We start from the raw sequence: 23,893 nt of genomic DNA on the forward strand, positions 1-23,893 counted from the left end.
TGCATCAAATTTTGTGTTTCATCAAACTTGCATCAAAACTGCAACTTGGTTTCTGGGTCGTACCCATAAACCCAGGACTCATCGCCAGTGATCACTGTGTTGAGGAAGCTGGGATCGCTGTTCAGTCTCCAGCATGTCCTGTGCGATCTCCAAACGTAGTTGCTTCTGCTTAATCGTTAGCAGCTTTGGTACGAACTTCGCTGAGATTCTCCTGAAGCCCAAATCCTCCTTCATAATGGAATGAACGGTGTTGAATCTTGCGGATCGTTTCCACTTGGGAATCGCCAAGCTTTACACAAAATTTGATGCAGTAGCGTTGTTCAAGTTTTTCCGTCATTTTGTCAAAAACGAAAATCCGACGGCGCTCACTTACATGTCCTCACTCATCGGCGGTCTGCCGTCGAATGACAGCTTCTGCAGGTGGGAAAAATTCACGCGTGCGCATTAGGATCGCCTACATACGTGCACCAATCAACGCCTCCCTAGCTTCTTTTTTTTTACGCACGAAAAATAAAGGTCGGATACTTTTTGAACACAGTAGTACTTCTTTACAATATGATGAATATGCATTTTTGTTAAAATCTATGCACTGAATCCTAACAACACAGGGTGATAACGATGACATCATTGATGAAGTGGTATTCCAGCTATAACTGGTTGAGTTGAAATCCTTATCTGAAAAATCGGAAACTTCATATATCAATGACCTGATGTGAATGAAGAATTAAATTTATGACATCGTTAGTCACATATTGCAGCCATATTGGATTAAAGGAAAATATTTGGACATTATTTTCTCTGAAACCGCTCAAAGAAGAAAATTGAAACTTGTTATATATCAACTTCCCACGGGGTATGTAGGGTGATAACAATGACATCATCTATGAAGTGGTATTCCAGCCATAATTAGTTGAATTGAAATCCTTTTCTGAAAAATCTGAACCTTCATATGTCTGATCTATGACCCGATGTGAGTGAAGAATTAAATTTATGACGTTCATAATCCATGCAACGAAACTATGCGACATAATAGCGTGTATGGATTATATTGTTACGGTTGATAAATAAAACAAACCCCCTCTAGTTAATTACACAACAACATGTAGCCTGCATGAGTCAGTTATTTCTTATTAAATGTAAAGATTAGCTCCCTTTCCATTGTGTAGTAATTAAAGGTGCATATATGCGTTGAGTTAGGCAGGAGTCCAACCCTTTGTGTTGTTGAAGAAGACGTTGGTTCATGGGTGGGCAAGAACGATCCACGTGGAACCTTCCAGAGGGAGGCATGGTTGAATGATAGCACGTGACCGGCAGCGGCCAGTGGTAGGCCGTGGAACCTTCCAGAGGGAGGCGTGGTTGAATGATAGCACGTGACCGACAGCAGCCGGTAGGGGTCTGTGGAACCTTCCAGAAGGGCATTCCCACCAGATAAAAGGCAGAGCTGGTCTTCCTTCATGCTGGTCTTCCTTTGTGCTGGTCTTCCTTCACTGGTGATCCTTCGTGCTGGTCTTCCTTTGTGCCGGTCTTCCTTCGTGCTGGTCTTCCTTCGTGCTGTCTACCGGATCGACCCAAACGCTATGCGCAGGAACTGCCTTCACCCGAATCAGCGTCCGCCAGTCCTCCCGGTACGAGTCCAACCGGTGTGATTTATCCCCCGTGTGCGAGTGTGCCAGGCGTCTTTGTCGGGAATAGTTAGGTAAGGATTTATGATAAGCCTGCTTCTCGTCCTTTTTCTGTGCTTTTTGTGAATAAAGACGTGTACATTTTATTTCCTCTCGCCCTGCTCGTGTGCGTCTTTTCCCCATTGACCCAGCATCTTTCGAACCGAATTCGGCTGCTCGATTAGGTCCATAGATAACATAGTGTAAAAACGCGTCACACACCACGTGATTCGCTTGGCGCGCCCGATTGAACTAGTTGTGGGATCGTGGGGGGTTCAATCCCCAGTCTACCCGGTCACGAAGGTATTCGGATCACGGTCGATAACCCTTCGGCCCGTGTTTTGGGGATTGGCGGTTGTAGTTGCTTCGCAACCTGCCGGGCACGAGCTTCGTCGTGGTCGACGGCCCGTGGACCCGGTGTCTGTGGGGAAACGGGGTCTTAACCCCCCACCCCCTTAGCACGTCGACAGACACGGGATCCACAGCAATATAATAGCAGTGGGTTAACATTCAGTTAACGACAGTATTTTTGTTCAGAATGAATGCGCGAGGCAAGACGCTCTACGAGTGTCGTTTTAGTTGAAACTATTGTGATTGAAACTTTTGCATGAAAACGCTACCTTTTCCTTGAGACAGGTTGAATGAGAGGTTTAAAAATAGGGGTGGGGGGGTGGGGGGTGGGTGGGATGGGAGGGCGGGGAGGTTATTGTTTCAAATGGGAATATTCAGCCGTTGGTGGAGCACTTCCAAGCACATTAAAGCATTTAAAAAAATCAAAACAAGGCAACAGTGGCCACCTACCAAGTGTTACCAAGGACCAAGGGAACATTGGTCTTGTGAGAGATTCTGCCATCGAAAGTCCTAAGAAATTGAGAACTGCAATCTCAGCCTCATTTGCGTGGATCATTCTCACTTCGGAACTCAAGCTCTACCCTACATCATATCTGTGAGGCATGAACTAACTCTGAATGGCATGGCAAGACAATTAACAATGTGTGATTGGTTCAGTGACCGAGTGGAAAGGTACCCAAATTCGATCAACTCCTTGTGGTTCAGTCAGTGATGGAGCACACTTCCATTTGAATGGGGCTATTAACAATCACAACATCTTTTGGGGGTGCTGAGCCTCCTGAGGAGGTTTCTGAGACGTGTCTCAAGGGCCCCGAGTCCACTTGCTTCTGTGCATTGAATGCTAGATGGAGTATGCTGGGACCGCATTGGTTCGACGACGCCAATGGTAAGATGATGGTGACAGTCAACTGTGACACACCACACACTGCAGGTGAAACCATCGACTTGCTCCACTATCTGTTTGGAAATCATGTCATCAGCCTGGGCACAGCGCATGAGTGGGTGCCCCACAGCCCGGATTTGAATCCATTGGATTTTTTTCTTTGGGGTGCTGCCAGAGGTCAAGTTTATGCCAACAAACATCGAACCCTGCTGTCCTGAAGCAGGAGGTGGAGGACTATGGTCAGGTTACCACTCCAGCCACTTGCAGACGAGTTGTGGAGAATTTTGGAGTCAGGTTCAAAGCCTTTTTGAACAGAGGTGGAGCACACATTGAAAATGTTAATTACAAGCAATATAATGAGTGATTTGAAAATGGCAGGTTCTACGTTGATTGTAATGAGGAAAATCACTTGATCGGGCCATATTTTTTTGATACAATTGTCAATCACACTGCTTATTTGAACATGCTTCAGACGTGGTTTGTTGCACAACTGCGTGAGAGAGGTTTTGAGGCAACAGCTATCCTGCAACAAGATGGTGCACCAGCACATTATGCTCTCGCAGTTAGAGAATATCTCGACGACAAATTCAGTGGACGATGGATTGGATGTGGATCTGAGACAGTAGTGTGGCCTCCTCAAAGTCCGGACTTAACAACATGTGACTACTCGCTTTGGGCCATTGTGAAAGAGGAAATTTCTAATCTCTGCCTAACAACAGTTTAAGACCTCAAAGCAGTTGTCAGGGTCTGCGTTTATGACCTCTAACCCTCAACATGGAAGAAGATGTCCAGAAGAACATGGAGAAAAATTCAAATTTGTGCAGAGAATGGAGGGGAGCATATAGATAAATTCTAACTAAATTGTAACTGCATGCATAGGGACTTTGTGGCCACTCTGTATTACGTGGGTTGTCAAGCCCCTCCCCTTTTCTCATTGACGCACTACCGATTGAACATCTGTTTTGTCGTGTATCGGTAGGGTTTGCTTGCCAGTAAGCTTGGTTTTATACCATCCCTTTCTTGTCTTTATTTGTGTGTTGTACTGGGTTAGGAGAAAACAATCGTTTCACCAGTAGTTACTAGTTTCACTTGTAGTCACTAGTGAAATGATTGATCTCCAAACCCAATAGCTAAGTGAACCGTAGGGGGGCGGAGGAGGAGGGGTAGGAAACAAAAGAGGAACAAGCTCATTGGTAGGTGTTGTTGGGTCACGTTGGTTGAGTTGGTTGAGGCTGGATCACGTTGGTCGAGTTGCATAGGTTTGCGGCTGTGCGTTGGCCGAGTCGGTTGGTGCGACTTTGCGGTGGCTTTCTGCAATAGTAGCATTCAAGGTTTGCTTCTCCTCTCTCGTTGCTGGGTTTAAAGAGCTTTGAATTTCTCTTTCTTTCTTTTTCTCTCTTTCTTTCTTTTTCTTTCTTTCTTTCTTTCTTTCTCTCTCTCTCTCTCTCTCACACACACACACACACACACACACACACACACACACACACACACACACACACACACACACACACACACACACACACACACACACACACACTCTCTCTCTCTCTCTCTCTCTCTCTCTCTCTCTCTCTCTCTCTCTCTCTCTCTCTCTCTCTCTCTCTCTCTCTCTCTCTCTCTCTCTCTCTCTCTCTCACATATGCCGCCTCTCCTCTTCTGATCTGTGCCATACTCTCCGCCACCTGGTCAGCAATCAGCCAGTTCCACATGCAGCAGGGGGTTTAGTAAGTGCTTGAGCTTTTCACAACAAATGTTCAACAAACCCTTATTATGAAAAGATCGAGAAGATTAATTCATAATTGGGATCAAATGCCAAGTGGCAAAATCAGAGTGAAATAGGCTTGAGTCCGTTTGCCGTGTGTCAAGCATAAGATGGCTGGGTTTTTTTTATTTTTGCTTCCCCGTTACTTTATTTATTTACCATTTGAGCTTTTGTCATCAAATTTTCAAGAAACCTTTATTATGAGAATATAGAGAATACTAGTAAATAAAATGTACCAATCTGTTTTTGTTAGCTGTTGTTTTCGCCAAGTTTAGTTTGAGTACAAAGCAGACATGGACCGACTTTGCATTTTGAGATGCTTTATAGTTACAATTGCTTTTGGACATTAACAGTGACCTGTTAGCAACGAAGTAAGAAAGCAATTCACGGACGATGGGCAGGAATGCTGTATCAGGGTGTTACTTTACTGGGCAATGATAATCATCATCACAGGACAAATATGACCACTATGACTCTGGCAGAGACAGTTTGGGAAATTCTAAATCATCCCCCATATTGTCAAGACTTGTAATTCTCATCTCATTGGACCATTCAAAGAACATCTGGGTGACTAAGTTTACGAGAAAATGTCAAGAGACGTGTTCCGAAATGGTTGTGTGTACTCATTGCAAATATGTCTATGGAGATGTCACACACTACTAAATGGAGTGTTTACTTCACCTGACCAGCGATGGGCTTGCGACAGGCCGAGCAAGTGCCTTTGGCAACGATTGCGACTCCTTGCCGGTTCAAGTCCGACTGCAGGCTGCCCAGCATGCTATCCAATTGACTGCTGCTCATTGGCGGAGCTTGTCTGGAGCCAGAGACATCCCCTGGTGGTGATGCGGGTTTCTGGGCCAAACCGGAAGGCTGCAAGAAGAAGTCTTTTGGTAAGAATGAATTGGTTGATGAAAAGTTTGAAAGTTATGCAAATGACTAATAACTTGGAACAATGTTATGAATGAGAGCACAAGTGGTAAAATAAAGCCCAGCACAAATAGCTAACAAAGCAAACAAGCTATCTTAAACGTTTGAGTTTAAAAAGTATTTCTTTCTCTCCAGGATTACATGAAATCTTGTATATACAGGTATATGCAGGAATTTCATTTTGCCCACCAATCACCTTTTAACATCCCTCTCCTCCCACCTTTTCAGGCTTTCACGTCACCAACCTCTGCCCATCCCAACCTCACCCTTTTCAGGCCTCCCACTCTACTTGCTCAGCTGATGCTCATGCTATCCTTCAGCCGTAAGATCTTGCTCGCATGCAGCATGAAGCCTTGCTTTGAGGTGCAAGCATGCATTGCAGTGCTTGGCCTCGCACCATATCACACCTCACCTCTCCCTCCCTCCCCCACACCAACTCAACCATATCCCCACTCAGTCCCCACTTTGCTTCCTTCCAACTCCTTCTTTACCATTCCCTCCCCCTCATACTCAGCTGCCTCCATTTCCTCTTCATCCTGCTCCCTTGCCGAACACTCCTCGATCTTATTGTACTCTGACCATGTCTATCTGGCACTTTAACATCCACGGTCATATAACCTATCACAATGTCCTCTCATACCAGGTTATTTCATCATCACCTGACATTGTGAGCCTTTGCAAAAGCTGTCAAGTGCTGCACCAGACTCCATAATTTCTCATCATGTATACTCTCTCCACCACCTTGTCTGGCCTGTTCCACCTGAGAGATGTTGCTGCTGTTTATAATACTCTTCCTTATAGTCATTGTATGTCACTTACACCTCGTTATATCCTGGAGTATATGTGGCTGCGTATTTTCCTCTGCAACAGCCTCTTGATACTGTGCACTTCACCGTCCCTCATGTAATGATGACACCATCTCCAAAATCCTCTCTGCCGACATGGACCCCTAGCTCTTCACAATGCATACTCAGTCCTCAGTGGCATTGTCCAATCTCAAGTCAGTTTATTGGGACTTAACCTGTTAAAGTTTTACCTTTATTACCTCTTGGCCTCTTTGGAAAACCCTCCATACCACTTTGTAGGTGACTCCTCTCTGCAGGAAAGTCTTTCACACAAATGATAGGCAGCCTGGAAACACATCCTTAACCGCTTATTTGGATAAAATATAAAGATGTTCAATATAATTCAATCAAGTGCCACAAACGTCTCTACCTAAAGGCCATATGGCTAAGTTTACTTCTGCATATCAAACTCTCACAGAGGTGCAGTTTTTGGAGCTCGTTGGACAAACAATTTGCCATACCCTTTCATTGACAGATCACATATCCAAGCCCTCCAGAGAGGCACCTTGCAGTCCTTGGATGAGCTACATCATTCCTTGGCTGCTCTCAGGTACTAACAGTGGACAAAGCCTTTATCTACAACCTTTGTCTTGCCACGGAGCATGAAGATCCTCTGTGGGCTACTGCTGCCAGATTTCACCTTGCATCCATGGAAATGGTGGAATCCAAGGCCCTGCGGCTGATTGAAGTGACACAACAAGAGGAAAGGCGTTCTCTTCTCCAAAGGCAAACAGGTTGGTGACCTCACATTTTTCTTAAGGCCTCACTTCTCATCTCATCCCACATGCCGTCTCAACGATTTGTCCCTCAGGAGCCCGACAAGACCTCACTCGCTCAGCTTATAACCCTTACCTACTTACCCTCCCCAAATGAAAGCTAACGTATTTACGAACACTTTTGTCCTGCCCTTCTCTTGACTCTAGAATCACCTCCCCGATTTTGGATCATCATGTTAATGTCTCCACTCTTCAAACATACCGGGTTTGTCAGATTTTCCTGTCTAGTAACATGTTCCTTATATACTTACCAACTCGGTTCTCTCGTCCAGTCCGTACGCACCAACTTGATTCACTGCCTGTGTTTGTTCCTTCCCTATTTCTCAATCCTCCCTTGTATACAAACTCCCTCTGCACAATCGCTGTATTAGCGTCACCACTCAGTGACGTTGAGTTCTTCCACGAGCTTCAATCTCCATGAAAAAAAAAAAATTATGAGGAGCATGCGGTGAAAATCCAGACTCCATACGAAAATCGATTTTGACAAATTGTCATCAGTGTTTCCCCAAAAAGGTCCCACTGAATATACAGCACTGGCTCGTTCTTCGGGCGGAATTGCCATCTAATGGTTTTGTTACCTGGCATACACCAATAACTTTCGGGCGGATGTCGAACGAGTGCAGCAACCAAAAAAGTGGGACAAAGCTTCACACCAGCCAAAGCCATTAGAGCGGCCGGCACACAATTCAATCCACATGGTGTAGACTTTTGGGTTTGTCAGGCTTGAATGGACTTTACAATATAATTCTGCTTGCAATTTGTCATTCTTTAAATGCTTGACGCAATGCTCCGATCCAAAGACAACAATCATTCTGAATTTCACAAGATTCCGTTAATCGCATTGCAGGTTTCTTTGTTGCAGGTGCTGTTTACTCCACTAAAATAGGTATTATTTCCCCCTTTACACACCAGGTACTGTAAAAAATGGTTATGTTACTCTATACATGGGATGCAGTAGTTTATGGGATGGATTACTTTACCTGCTCTGAACGACTAACATCAGATAAACTCCCACATCATGAACTCGTTGATTCCATCCTGTCTCGTTGGCTACACTTGCAGATGTAAAACCGCTTCCCAAATGTAAAGTAAGATCCATCCGACTCCAATCGTGTTCAAACCCCCAGCTCTCTCTGGGCTCTGTCCCCCAAATATTCCTACAGGTCGCACAAGATCTGCCAGCAACCCTCTCATGGTTAAACTGTCAAAATGAAGACTCTCTGCTCACCTTCACTCCTCCATTCCTCTTTTCTCCCTCCACTGGAACAAACTCTGTCACTCTCTTCAATCCCACTCATCCCTCCAAAACAGCTGTTCACCACCATCTATCTTCCCCCATCCAAAACCTTGATGTTTTCTACCCCGTTAATTCACCCCAGATCCACTTTTTTGAAATTCCAACTTCTTTCCTGGAAGTTCTAGCAGTGTCCATGTGTTTTTTTTTTTTTACCTCTCCCACCCGCCTCCCCCATTCCATGCCTCCTCTCCCCAAGCCTTCTCCCTCCCACAGATCTCCTGATGTCCCTGCTCTCCATCTTGTTCTCCCGCTCCCTTTATCATATGTTTTATGTTTTTCATGTCAGTTTGTCTTTTTGTGATCAATGTTAGCTCTTACACGAGCCTCGATCTTGTATACAAAAACAAACAAACCAAAAAAAACAACAACATATTTTGCAATATATGTAGCAGTGCCACTTCAGGGTCTTGTCTGATCTACTTTCCCAGCTTTTAGCTTATGCACAACATGAGGCAAAATCTCATTGTACACCTGGTTATGTTCGCTATGCTATTCTCAAACTCAAGTACAAGACAATCACCGATTTGGCAAGGATAATCCCTCAAAGAGAAACATTTTCTTAGCATCAGTACCATTTTGGATGTGGCTGGACATAATTCAGTATAACCATTCATCATGTTCCAATTGATCCATAAACAACTGTAAGGCCAGAGATGATGCTGCAAAAGCATGGTAGGGATTCTTCTTCATTGGTATGCAGCACACCCTGATGCCATGCCCTCTGCTGGCTAGGCTGGAAATTTGGAAATTGTTCATGGTGCCGGCAATAGCTCGCCTCCTCTTCATGAAGGACACCTTCATGAAGGACCTCAACGTCCACCGTGCATACCTACAGGCCATCCTGTCAACCCATGGTAGATATGATATGATAAAAGTGACCAATGAATGATTAATGGACAGCTCCTTCAGCACATCTGTACATGAAAGAAAAACATGATCATTAGTTGATTTCCCTGAAAAACCTGGATGTATACACAAGTTATATGCTGCGTTTCAGCAAAGTGTTGAAACATTACTTCTACCAACCATGGGGTGTTTTTGGGCCTATTCCAGTATTCCATACAGACAAACAATTTCATTCATATTGTGGGCCATGTATGTGTACATTACACTGAAAATGAAACAAGTTTCCCAAAAGGAACTTTCTAGCACCAAGACCTCTGGTCAGTGCTGACCTTTGACACCGCAGGGCCTCAGGGTAAATGGCCATTTATCACGTGATGGACTAGCAGAACATAAAATGGAGCACACTTTGACGGGAACAGAATTTTAGCAGAATTCCCATTGCGGAAGAATCAACTTGTTGGTTTTATGGACACACAGCTTGGAATGTAGTTTCCGGCTTTCTCGAACCCAGCGATCGCAGTGCTCAAGGTGAGTTTTCAGCTTGATAAATGGAATTTCTTTTCCTTTGAGTAAGAATTATGATACCTGCCATCAGCAGTGCAGGTCTCCAAGGTGCACTGCTTTTTCCAATGCTTACCGGTTTGATGCCCTAACTCTCTGGTTTGATTCCCGAACTCTCCTAAGTTCGTGGAACATCCTCGTCGCCAGGATGCCGTGTGCCAAATCCGGCATGACCGATTTGCCAAAGGCAATGTGCAAAGTTCACCCTCAGCACCTATCAATTATTAGTTCACCTGGAGGAACCTGTCGATCACCAGCGATCGTTACCACAGCTGTCTTTATCGCTGTGCCAATTTTCTCCACTGACCTTTGGATGTAGTAACTCTTTCTCCCAGTATATTTCTTCTTCTTCCAATAAAGTGCAGAGACCTCCAACAAATATTACCGCACTGAGGGTTTGCATGGATGCAAGCAGGACAGAAAAATCTGTCCTCTTGCTGGTAGCGTCCATTCCACATCGTGAGCAACAGACCACCAGGGACAGATGATCTCCTCAAGGTGTTGGTTCTTGTTGGTGGGATGGAAAGCGTTGATTGTCGCCTATCATTGCTGTGTGGGGTATAGGAACTAGGCGATCCGATGGGTTGCACACCAGGTTTTTGTGGATGCGATGCAGCATTGCGACTTTCGAGTCTCCCCTCTGTTGTTGATAAACCATGGCAGACACACTCCCATGCGAACAGCAATCTGGCTGCTCATCTTTACAACGACTCCATCTTGTCGATGTTCCGATGTGCTTGTGGACCCAAAGCACAGCTGGCACACTCCACAATGGGTCTTATAAATGCTTTGTAGCACAGATCATTTATGTGACGTCATTGGTGGTCCAAATGTTAAAGTTCTAACATTCAGGAGGGAGAGCGGACGGCAACGCTTCCCTAAAAATCAAGTCCATTACCCTGAGTAGTCACCTGACATTCATACCAGAAAATGCTTATTTTGCGGAATTATAAATAAAGAAAATGTGCAAATGTATATTTTATGGACAAATATTTCCTCCAAATTAATAAATGTAACACTAGGTTAAACTAAAAGGTAAAAAGTAACAAAATTTACCCCCCCCCAAGCCCTCTCCCTCCCACACATCTCCCGATGTCCCTGCTCTCAAATGTTATGTTTGAGTGCTTCCCCTTCTCTCCCCATCTTGTCTTCTGCTCCCTCTTTTTATATATTTTGTTTGTCTGGTTGATTTGTTTGTGAAATAAATGTTAGCTCTTTCACGAGCCTCGATTCAGTATACAACAAAAAAAAAAAAAAAAAAGGAATTCCAAAGACATGCTTGAAAAAAAAAAATACCAAGAATCTCATGTTTCAAGATACTTGCCTGGAAATACTCAAGGCATGAAATATAGGACAAGAAGAAGAAGAAGAAGAGGAAGGAGAAGAAGAGGAAGAAGAGGGTAATGAAAGCACAAATATTAAGCCTTTTCTTTTGCACACTGTAGGCCTGTGCTCTGAGCTCTGTTGGTGAGGGCACCCTACTACTGCAGGCCAACTGGGTTTACAAACATAGCACGATATACATTTATGCACACACGTCGAGGAATAGAGGTTATCAACCAAAATGTTTTCACCAATCAGTAAAGGTAAATGTTAGAGATAGATGGGCCTAACAAAGCCACAAGTGCAATGCAAGGGCTATGAGATTAGGTTAGCCCTATCAACAAAATAATCGACTTGGCAAGTCCTAATAATTGCACAGAAATCATACAAGACCCATACAAGCTAAGTTGATAGAATTCCAACAAAACATCAAGAATCCTCCACTAGCCTTGGCTTGCCTTTTGAACAGTCGAATACTGTGCAAGGGGTGACGGCTCGTGAGTCACTGTGACTTCCTGGGCTGGAGGCCTGACCTGCAAGGCATTCGAACATCTAATTATAATGCATAAAAGAAGGAAGCTAACAACAACAATTTTTTTTTTTTCAGAATAAGGATTTATTTCTTTTCCAAACCAAGCATTGGTGTTACTTCATGCAACGCACAGGAGTGTTCGTGCGCACATTGACGCATGAAAACCCCTTCGGAAGGAAACGCAAGTGTCACATTCAACCCCCTGCCAAGTGCAGCAAATAAAGGAATCATTCCGCAGTCGGCATTGATATGAGGTGTGGGAAAATGGCGGGGGATAAGTATGATAGAGCTAACTAGAAAGGATTCTTCAACTAAATATCCAAATTTCTCCAATTAAATATCAAACAAAAATATGCACTTTGTAGCACAACGAAACATCTCATTTCGAGAATCAGAGTAAACTGCAAAAAAACCCGAAAACATCTATATTATAAAAGGAGACGTGTCTGTCTGTCTGTCTGTCTGTCTGTTTGTCTGTTTGTTGTGTTATAACTTGAGAACGGATTTCAATAAATCCAACTCCGGTGGATTTGGGTAACTCCCGGGAATGTCCAATTTATTTTCATTTTGATCTTCCTCTTCGTGTGTTGTTGTATATTAGTCGCAATTCAGCATCTAAAAAGGCCGTGACGAATATTCCTTTAACACTCTCCCTATACACGTCCTCATTATATTTTCCCCAATTTCTTTCATTTAATGTGAGCCTTGTGTTGGCTTAGCGGTTAGGGTGCCGGCTTGGGATCCTAGGATCCTGGGTTCGAATCCCGGTCGATCGCTGAATTAACACCAGGGGGGTTGACTCAGCCTGTCATCCTTCCGAGGTCGGAAAATTGAGTACCAGCTTGCTGGGATGAATGATCACGGTGTGTACCCCGCATCCCCGCGCATCGTAAGAGGCGACCAAGGGTTGGCGTCAGAAAGGGCATCCGGCCATAAAAACATTGCCTCAAACAGGGCCCCATGAGGTCATGGGGCCTGCAAGGCTAACCCTCACTCTAGCGGGGAAAATGGCCTTAAAACGATCATTCATATATATATTTATAATCTCAAAGGCGATTGTGCGTACCTCCGAGGGATCCAGCCAGCTCGGACAGGCCAAAGGAAATCTGGATACTTTATTTTAACCTCAGTGGTGTCAAATACAATTTGCACAAAGTTTGTTGAATAAGCATTACAAATATTTTAGAGGCAAAATGCCATTTGTCTGCATATCTAGATTTGTAAGAAAAACATTTCTGAAAATACAAAAATATAATATCATTCACAAACGTGCAAGGCCTTGAACAGCATTTTACTGACAAAGTCATTTTGAAGCATCTGTAGTCTCTCAATGATGAATCCATAATAAGTGATGTGATTCATACGTTGTGCAATCTTTCCAAAAAAGGCTTCTTTAAAAAAAATTAACTCAGCATTTTAGAAGAATTGCAAAACAAACAAACAAAAAATTGCCTTGCATAATACATGGTCCCTTTTCGTCCCTTTTTTGTCACGAGATAAATGTGCATCAATTGCTAAAAGTGAGACATCTAGAAAACAATGATGGGGTAAAATGCTCACACCACCAGGATGGGGTAAAATGCCGACACCACCAGGATGGGGTAAAATGCTCACACGACCAGGAGATGGGGTAAAATGCTCACACCACCAGGATGGGGTAAAATTCTCACACCACCAGGATGGGGTAAAATGCTCACACCACCAGGATGGGGTAAAATGCCGACACCACCAGGATGGGGTAAAATGCTCACACCACCAGGATGGGGTAAAATTCTCACACCACCAGGGTGGGGTAAAATGCTCACACCACCAGGATGGGGTAAAATGCCGACACCACCAGGATGGGGTAAAATGCTCACACGACCAGGAGATGGGGTAAAATGCTCACACCACCAGCATGGGGTCAAATGCTCACACCACCAGGATGGGGTAAAATGCTCACACCACCAGGATGGGGTAAAATGCTCACACCACCAGCATGGGGTCAAATGCTCACACCACCAGCATGGGGTAAAATGCTCACACCACCAGCATGGGGTCAAATGTTCACACCACCAGCATGGGGTCAAATGCTCACACCACCAGGATGGGGTCAAATGCTCACACCACCAGCATGGGGTCAAATGCTCACACCACCAGGATGGGGTAAAATGCTCACACCACCAGGATGGGGTAAAATGCCGACACCACCAGGATGGGGTAAAATTCTCACACCACCAGGATGGGGTAAAATTCTCACACCACCAGGATGGGGTAAAATGCTCACACCACCAGGATGGGGTAAAATGCCGACACCACCAGGATGGGGTAAAATTCTCACACCACCAGGGTGGGGTAAAATGCTCACACCACCAGGATGGGGTAAAATGCTCACACCACCAGGATGGGGTAAAATGCCGACACCACCAGGATGGGGTAAAATGCTCACACCACCAGGATGGGGTAAAATTCTCACACCACCAGGATGGGGTAAAATGCTCACACCACCAGGATGGGGTAAAATGCCGACACCACCAGGATGGGGTAAAATGCTCACACCACCAGGATGGGGTAAAATTCTCACACCACCAGGGTGGGGTAAAATGCTCACACCACCAGGATGGGGTAAAATGCCGACACCACCAGGATGGGGTAAAATGCTCACACGACCAGGAGATGGGGTAAAATGCTCACACCACCAGCATGGGGTCAAATGCTCACACCACCAGGATGGGGTAAAATGCTCACACCACCAGGATGGGGTAAAATGCTCACACCACCAGCATGGGGTCAAATGCTCACACCACCAGCATGGGGTAAAATGCTCACACCACCAGCATGGGGTCAAATGTTCACACCACCAGCATGGGGTCAAATGCTCACACCACCAGGATGGGGTCAAATGCTCACACCACCAGCATGGGGTCAAATGCTCACACCACCAGCATGGGGTCAAATGCTCACACCACCAGCATGGGGTCAAATGCTCACACCACCAGGATGGGGTAAAATGCTCACACCACCAGGATGGGGTCAAATGCTCACACCACCAGCATGGGGTCAAATGCTCACACCACCAGCATGGGGTCAAATGCTCACACCACCAGCATGGGGTCAAATGCTCACACCACCAGCATGGGGTCAAATGCTCACACCACCAGGAGTTAAAAACACACTCGGAGGATGAACGGCCGAAGTCATGCACGTGAAGCTTTCAGCCATATAACCAAACATGCACAGAAATGAAGAGCTACGAGTATTTGGAGAAAGAAACCGAGCTTGTAATTAAGAGTGATGAATGGGAAGGTTTTACGTTTCTTAATCTTCAAACATTATATAGCATATAAAACAAAACAGTCAGTCTATTAAAAGTAACCCAATTCCCACAGCATTCAAAGACTCACATGGTTTGGGCAAGGGAAGGCAGAAGATGGAAAGGATTGACCAAGCCAGTACAGGTTCATAGTAAATGGATTGACCAAGCCAGTACAGGTTCATAGTAAATACACAACAAAAGTACACTTATTGCAAGCACGATAGCTCAAGATGGAGATTCATCACCAAGCAAGTGAGCCAACCGTAAAAAGCCTCCTCTCAGTAAGAGATACCAAGGAATTTGAAAGAGTCCAAAACAAATAAATAAGAAATCCATCACCATGAAAAGATGACATAAAGTCATTTAAGTTTCACAGCTTCACCACTCCTTTACTCGCTGTGTATTGAGTATCGGAAGTATTAATCACGTGAAGAACAGAAGAGGCGTAACCCATGCCAACTGAAGAGGAATCAACCCTTGCCAGTGAGCAAGGAAAGTTCTGATAATCCTTAAACTAAACCTAAATCACTGCCTATCTGGCCATGTTCCCTTTTTATGAACCAACTTATACAACAAAAACTGCACTCAAGATACCTTGGATTCAGCAAGAGAAGATTCTGAAACTTTTGTATATATATGCAAAAAAAAAAAAAAAAAAAAAAAAAAAAAAATTGTTGCGGTTTTAGAACCCACACTCTTGTAAATATCCCATTATTAAAAGGTTAATGGTTGCACCCCCTAGTTAGGCCACAAGCAACACGTAGGCCACCATAGGACTTCAGTTATCTCATTAGTATGTGTTTTAGATAAGGCCGTGTTTCCAATAGTTGAATCTGCGTTGTGTTGATCAAATAAGAGTAGGTCCCCAATTCTGTCCATTTTTGCCAACCTCCCTCTCCAAGCGACGCCATTACGCGCCCCTACAGTCGGTGCCTCATGGCTCTCCCAATTTGTTACGCCCCTTTGTTAGCAGCGTTCGCTGCCTTAGTGCTCGCCCCAGCCGCCATAAGCCACGAGGTTAGGCCCGAGGAAGGAGGCGGAGCGCCAAGAAGAAGGTGTGGCCACGTCATCCAGTCGTCAAAGGCGTGGCCGGTAAGCCCTCACCAGCCAACCAGGGCTGAGGTAACATCACCGACAGGCGTGGCTTTTTGGCTCGCGGAGTGATCGCGCGGAGAGATATAAAAAGCGAGCGCAAAGCCCTTTCACGGACTTTGAGGGGAGAGCGCTTGTTGTACGAGACTTGTTGGAGGCGCGCGCGCATTGTAAGAGGACTCTTTGGGAAATGCACAGGACTGAGAAGAAGACGGGCGCGCTTGATTAAGAGAACATTGGAGAGAGGGCGTTTGGCACAAGTGTGCATCTATTACGTACGCCATACGACACCAGCTTCCCCCCGCTATATAACTGTCCGGTCGCGTTCAACTATACGTGGAGCTGCCTGCCGGGTTTCGCCCGCTGGACCGGAGCCTGGACCCCATCGCCAGACCTTCCATATACCTTTTTCATCTACAATCAGCTACAATCCCCGTGTGAGTGTGTATGTTTGTCTGGGATATTAAGCATAAGACTGTTCTAAGACTGCCCTGTGTTCTGCTTCTTCTTCTTCCTATCTTGTACATCCCTTTCGTTTCCTCTTCTTCTTGTAAATTGTAATAAACCCATCTTTGTTCTTCCTATACTCTGGTTTCCTCTTGTCCGATCGCATCCGTCCTTTCTTCCATTGGGTAAACGTGGCACGATTGGAACCGCTTATAATCGGGTTTAGTCACTTTGTTAATAGCTTGGATCGCGGATTGCTATCCGCTCGGCATTTTCCATCATATCCGTGGTTCGAGCGGGAGTTATTCCCTCGTTTCCGGCCGGCGTTAGTACCTAGGTAGTAGTGAACCCCTAGGCCTAACAAACCCTACCTAACGCTGCGCCGGGAAGGATGTTATAACCCCCAGGACTCGGGTCGGCCAGATAACAAGACAAGGGGATTACCCCCAACCCCCTCCCTTGATAAGGGGAGCGCCGACGTCCGAGATCCGTAACAATATATATATATATCTATATATATATATATATATATATATATATATATATATATATATATATATATATATATATATATATACATACATATATACACATATATACACACTAAACTAGATGACCCAGAAGACCCAAAATACCCCAAAGACCCTTAAATAATAATTAATAATAATAATATATACCTTAAAGCCATATGTACAAGATCCGGAGGACCCAAAGATCCTTATAGACCCTGCACACCCAACATAACCGACGACCCAAAAGACACTTAAAGATCCCAAAGAACCAAAAGATAATTAAAGACCCTGAAGACCCAAAAACACTCTGACAAACCAAAACACTCTGAAGAACCAAAACACTGTAGACCCAAAACATCCTGTAGACCTTTATAGACCCCCAAGACCCACAAAACCCCAAAGGCCCTTAATGACCCTAAAGATCCAAAATACCCCAAAGACACAAAAGACCTTGAAGACCCTTAAATAACCCGAAGACCCAAAAGACCCCAAAAACCCAGAATACCCAAAAGACTCAACCACCCCCCCTCCTCGAAGACCCAAAATACACTTAAAGACCCTGACGATAATTAAAGACCACGAAGACCCAAAATATACAAAAGACCCCTAAGATCATGAGACCCTTACAACCCCAAATACCCTTAAGACAGTTTAGACCCATTACACCATAGCGTGGTGTTGGCTTAGCGGTTAGGGTGCAGGCTTGGGATCCTAGGATCCTGGGTTCGAACCCTGGTCATCGCTGAATGAATGCCAGAGGGGTTGACTCAGCCTGTCATCCTTCCGAGGTCGGAAAATTGAGTACCAGTTCACTGGTAATTCCCTGTGTGTCGCAAGGGGCGACGAACAGGGTTGGCAGCAGGAAGGACATCTGGCCTTAAAACATTGCTTCAAAAAGGGGACCACGGTGCCTGACAAAGGCCAACACCTGCTCTGCGGGGATTAATTAAATGTGGTCCATTTTTAGGGAAAATAGTGAGTTATTTGAAAAAAGTGCAAGGGTGCCAATATTTTTGGCCACGACTGTATATACATACATATATATATATATATATATATATATATATATATATATATATATATATATATATATATATATATATATATATATATATATATATATACATACATGTATATATATATATATATATATATATATATATATATATATATATATATATATACACATACATGTATATATATATATATATATATATATATATATATATATATATATATATATATATATATATATATATATATATATATATATATACATACATGTATATATATATATATATATATATAAATATATATATATATATATATATATATATATATATATATATATATATATATATATATATACATTATATATATATACTTGGTGCCATTATATACTTGGTGCCAACACCAAGACATTATCGCACTATCAACTTCCGTAAGCTAAACGCTCTTTCACCTACCTCATTCTCATCCACCCTCTCTGAAAAAATGTCCACTTCTCCCTTCATTGACCTCCACACCCCTTCCGACCTCACTGACTACTACAACCACACTCTCTCCTCCTGCCTTGACCAGCTTGCGCCTGTAAAAACCAAAACAGTTTCTTTCACCCATTCTGCTCCCTGGTTTACCCCTGAACTCCGCCTGATGAAAACTCGTGCTCGCCAACTTGAAAGACTCCGCAATAAAACAGGTCTCACAGTTCACTCCCAAGCCTACAAGGACCACCTACAACACTACAAAGATGCCCTCTCCCACGCCTGCTCCGCCTACTACTCTCAAATTATCCACTCTGGCTCCGGAAACCCAAAAGCACTCTTCTCGACAATAAACAAACTCCTCCGCCCCCTGGACACCACCACCCAGTCATTCACAGTAGACAACTGCATCTCCTTCCTTTCTTTCTTCCAACGCAAAATTGACAACATCTACAACAGCTTGACCACCGCCGCACCCGCTCCCACTCCAACCACCTGCCCCCCCTTATCCTGCCTTCCCCTGTCTCAATTCTCCCCGGTCTCCCCTACTGACCTCTCTGAACTCCTCATAGGAATGAAAACTGCCACCTGCACTCTTGACCCCATCCCCTCCAGCTTTGTCAAGGCCTCCCTCCCTGCTCTCTCTCCACTTATCATTGCAACAATAAACTCCTCCCTGTCTACAGGCATCGTCCCACCATCCCTCAAAATTGCTGCTGTTACCCCCATTCTAAAAAAACCTGGTCTAAACCCTGACACCCTAAACAACTTCAGACCCATCTCCAACCTACCCTTTCTGTCGAAAGTTTTGGAACGCGCTGTAGCCACTCAACTCAAACATCACCTCTCTGCCAATAACCTGTATGAAACATTCCAATCCGGATTCCGCTCCAACCACAGTACTGAAACTGCTCTCCTCAAAATCACCAACGACCTTCTCCTCTCCTATGACGCTGGCAACCTCAACATTCTCGTCCTCCTCGACCTCAGCGCTGCCTTTGACACCATCGATCACACCATCCTCCTCACCCGACTTGAATCCACCTTTAACGTTACCGGCACTGCCCTCTCTTGGATTAAATCATACCTCTCTGACAGACGCCAGTTCATCTCCATCAATAACTGCAAATCCCCCACTGCTCCCCTCCCCCAAGGTGTCCCCCAAGGTTCAGTTCTTGGCCCCCTCCTCTTCATCCTTTACCTGTCCCCCCTCGGTCACTTAATCCGCCGTCATGGTCTCCAATTCCACTGCTTCGCCGATGACATCCAGCTTTTCATCTCCACCAAGTCCGTCTCCACCGACACCCACTCTATCCTGACAAACTGCATCTCTGAAATAAAATCCTGGCTTCAAATAAACTTCCTCAAACTTAACTGTGATAAATCTGAAATAATCATCATTGGCCCAAAAACGCTCACAAAATCCACCCATAACTTTGCCCTCAACATCGACGGTATCCCAGTATCCACCTCCCCCCTCATCCGGAATCTTGGCGTCATCTTTGACCAAACCCTCTCCTTCGACAAATACACTAAACAGATCACAAAGACAGCCTTCTTTCACCTGAAAAACATCGCCCGTCTCCGCTCATCCCTCTCCTCCACGGCTGCAGAAACCCTCATCCACGCCTTCATCACCTCCCGTCTGGACTACTGCAATAGCCTCCTCTATGGTTCACCCTCAACAATCACCAATAAACTCCAATACATTCAGAACTCCGCTGCCCGTCTACTCACCCATTCCCGGACCCGTGACCACATCACCCCCGTCCTTTACAAGCTTCACTGGCTCCCCATCTCCCAGAGAATCCAGTACAAAATCCTCCTCTTGACCTACAAAGCCCTCCATAACCTGGCCCCATCCTACCTGGCTGACCTCCTCTCCAGACACACTCCCACCCGCAACCTCCGCTCTGCTGGTACCAACCTCCTGACCCCCCCCCCATCCAGACCAAATTCAGATCCTGGGGGGACAGGGCCTTCTCCATCGCTGCTCCCACCCTCTGGAACTCACTACCTCACACCATCAGAGACTCCTCCTCACTCACCACATTCAAAACATCACTCAAGACCCACCTGTTCAGCACTGCATTCAACATTCAACCCACAGCATTTAACCCCTGACTATTACTTCTCCTTCTCCCTCCTTTTGCTTTAAATATTTCCCTATTGATTCTTGTCTTTTTGCAATTGTTGTTTTCATGTTTTGTTATGCATTATGTTTTGCACTCTGTCAAAGCGCCTTTGGGCTTCATGAAAAGCGCTATACAAAATAAATGAATTATTATTATTATTATATACATATATATATATGTATATATATTACATATATATATATATATATATATATATATATATATATATATATATATATATTATATATGGCAGAGATAGCTGCGTGTTTGTCCGTTCGCGGATACGCTGATTGGCTAGGTGAGGCTAGGTGCACTGTGATTGGCTCCTGGCAAGCTTTTTGTGTAGACTTATTAAAAGCTGATATTTTAAAATATGATTCAATATTTTTTACGATCAGAACACATGGCCCACACATCTAGAGTGAAATTGGAGGAAAAAATGATTTTTCAACGTGAGGATGTGAGGTAAAATTGCTCCTTACAGAAGCGTTAATATTCACAATCACCATGAGTTCCCTATAAGTTTTCTCTTCAGTGTGAAAAAGACCAACAGCAACTATTAAAAGCATCAAATATCGAAAGGTTGCAGCACATTAGTGTCACAGGTGTTCTGAGGCATACAGTTTGTGTAGGCCCCAATCTTCAAGCCTTCCGGCCTATAGGATAATTCCTTTGTGGCCAAGTGGAAATGGAATAAATCCAAGATATATAAACAAGTTGTATTATATATGTACATAAGCAATAGCAATGGTTTGGCTTCATTACAAAACCCGAGTTGTTTACTCGAGGCATCGAGCAATCAAGCCAGCGTTCTGTGCCTGCTCACATAAAAAATAGAAAAAAATCGGAAGTGAATGAGGCGGTGCTTACTAACACTTCCCCCACGTGACTTTATAAATTATTTTTCACCAAAATTTGACAAACACGTCCTTGTCACATACCCAACCTCTACACCAAATTTCGTCCAAATCCGTCCAGAAATCTTTCAGATATCATGTTCACAAACAGACAGACAGACAGACAGAGAAACATAATGAAAACATAACCTACATCCACCTTTTGTGGTGGAGGTAACAAACAGAAATCAAAGAAATAAATATATGAAGTTAAAAGTTTTGTAAAGTAAAGAGAAAACAGATGGTGTGATTCAAAAGGCAATCACAGGCAAGCAGCCAGTTAGGGAGTAAAAAAAGCAAGGTAAGTGGGATAGCTGCCAGGTAGCAGGAGCAACAGCACGATGGAGGAAGCATGCAAGCTGCATGCCTGCAATGATGAAAGGAGAGGAACATCTGTCTGACAGCCTATGGAAGCTTTGCCAAGAGCCACAGGCCTCGTGAGCTGGCAGTGCGGTGGCTGGCATTTTGGCTCTTCGACTGGTGCGGCCACTTCAAGGCAACGAGTAGTTGCTTGCGTCGTGGAGGTGCGAAGCTTTTGCGTTCTCCGCACAGCCGAGGCCGATGTAGCTGGCGGGCGTTGACGTGGAACGGATGATTTTTGCAGATGCAGCGGTGAAAGGAGGGAGGGTGGAACGGAAGCTTTTTTCAGCAGCAGTGGAGAGAGCAGCAGTTTAGGTGGAGGGGGTGGTGGGGGTGGTAGTGGAAATGATTGAGGAGGAGGAACATAAAAATCTGTCGAAAGAGAAGAGTGAATGTGTGGCAATTCCTTTTCCGAAACAGGTGTAACAGTAGAGCGCAGTTCTTTTGTCTAAAAAGGAGGAAGGAAGAGAAAAAAAAATAAATAAAGAATGAATCTTAGAAGCATAGATAAAAGAAAAAAAAAAAAGTGTAAAAAGAAAAGGGAAGGGAAATAGATCTTTAACGGTCTTGAAGACCTTGCCTGTGTCTTGCGTACTGGTTCAGAGATCAAGACTACACCCTCAGTGAGCCAGTCATCTTGTACTTTGCAGATTGGCTTTTCCTTCGCAGGCCGGCTGATACCAAGGCGATTCTGCAGTTCTTTTATTACTTGGTCCTGTTTGGCAGTTTTGTTCATAATCACGGGGCCGAAGCGACGCCTCGCAGGGAACTCCCGGTACATGGGGTGAACATTGGGTGTCTCACTGGTTTTCTTGATAACAAATTTCATCTGTGCATGTTCAGCAAAATAAACAACCTTTTGGACATCAAGAGCAAGGAAAACAGCCAGGAGGTCTTTCTGGCATTTTGGAATTTTTTTTTTAACAAACTGTCTTACGTTGATGAAACGGAACAATTTCAATGACTTTAGCAAGCACGAAACAGTTTATATTAAAAAAAAAAATTGAATTGGAGCTCCATATCAAAGCATGAGCGCACATATATTGTGAATCTAATTTACTAAAAAATAGCTTTTAAAATTAACATTGATTCAAAGACTTTTTTTTTCTTTTTTCCGAGACTAAAAGGCAATAAATCCACACAATGTTGGTCAGTATTGATTGGCTAAAACATTCCACGTGTGTGCAATGTGGAGCCTGCCTGGCGCACTGCAGAACACTTGTCGATGCTCTCGGGCGTGAGAGCCGATGGAAAAGCAGAAACGTCCACCGGCGAATGCTCAGACGTGGAAGGACTGGCAGGGGGACTTGGCGGCGGAATTTTCAAAGTGTGGAGAACACGAGATGGCTTTGGAATGTCTGTGGTGGGTATCCGGTTTTTGTCCGAGTGTGATTCAACCTCGGCAGACATTACTCTCGGTCCAAGCATGCCTTTAGTCTTCATATGAGCAATTGGCATACCTTTCCAATCTTGCACTTTCGACTCGGAAGTTTCATTCCCCTCCGAATCTCGCACCAATGTCCTGTGGACTGGGCCGTTCGTTTCGGGTTTTCCTGAATGGGATACCTCTTGTGACTGTTTTGCATTCCTTGCCAGCTCGGTTTGATTCTGGAAACTTGAGGGAGAGTACTTAACCCCAGGGAAAACATCTGGTAAAATTCCTGATGCAAAATTGTCTGGAGTCACCGCACTCTTATTGTACTCCAAGATCAGTCCATTGGTTTCATGTGGGAAATTGGAGGCCAACGTATCGGCCAAATCCTGAGCAGCACATGTTGGAGATTCCATCATTTTACGCTTTTGAGGAACGACTAAAGCGTCTTCATGGAACTCTGCGTTCAATGTGTTTACTTCTGGAGGTCGTGGTTCATTGCGAGATAAGTTTACAGGTAGATTTTGAAAAAA

At 44.4% G+C, this 23,893-nt stretch overlaps 1 protein-coding gene across 1 annotated transcript in view; it reads right to left on the bottom strand.

Annotated features, from left to right (window-relative positions):
* LOC137439427 (paxillin-like) overlaps positions 1 to 23,893 on the bottom strand; it is a 98,473-nt gene that overhangs the window by 13,205 nt on the left and 61,375 nt on the right. Inside the window, exons 5-6 of the mRNA XM_078768219.1 lie at positions 11,694 to 11,768; positions 5,342 to 5,530 (exon numbers count right to left, since the gene is read on the bottom strand). Coding sequence (XP_078624345.1) covers positions 5,342 to 5,530; positions 11,694 to 11,768 — 264 coding nt within the window. The remainder of the gene's footprint in view (positions 1 to 5,341; positions 5,531 to 11,693; positions 11,769 to 23,893) is intronic.

Source organism: Myxine glutinosa, chromosome 14, assembly GCF_964187855.1.
Source record: "Myxine glutinosa chromosome 14, kmMyxGlut1.1, whole genome shotgun sequence".
Classification (NCBI taxonomy): domain Eukaryota; kingdom Metazoa; phylum Chordata; class Myxini; order Myxiniformes; family Myxinidae; genus Myxine; species Myxine glutinosa.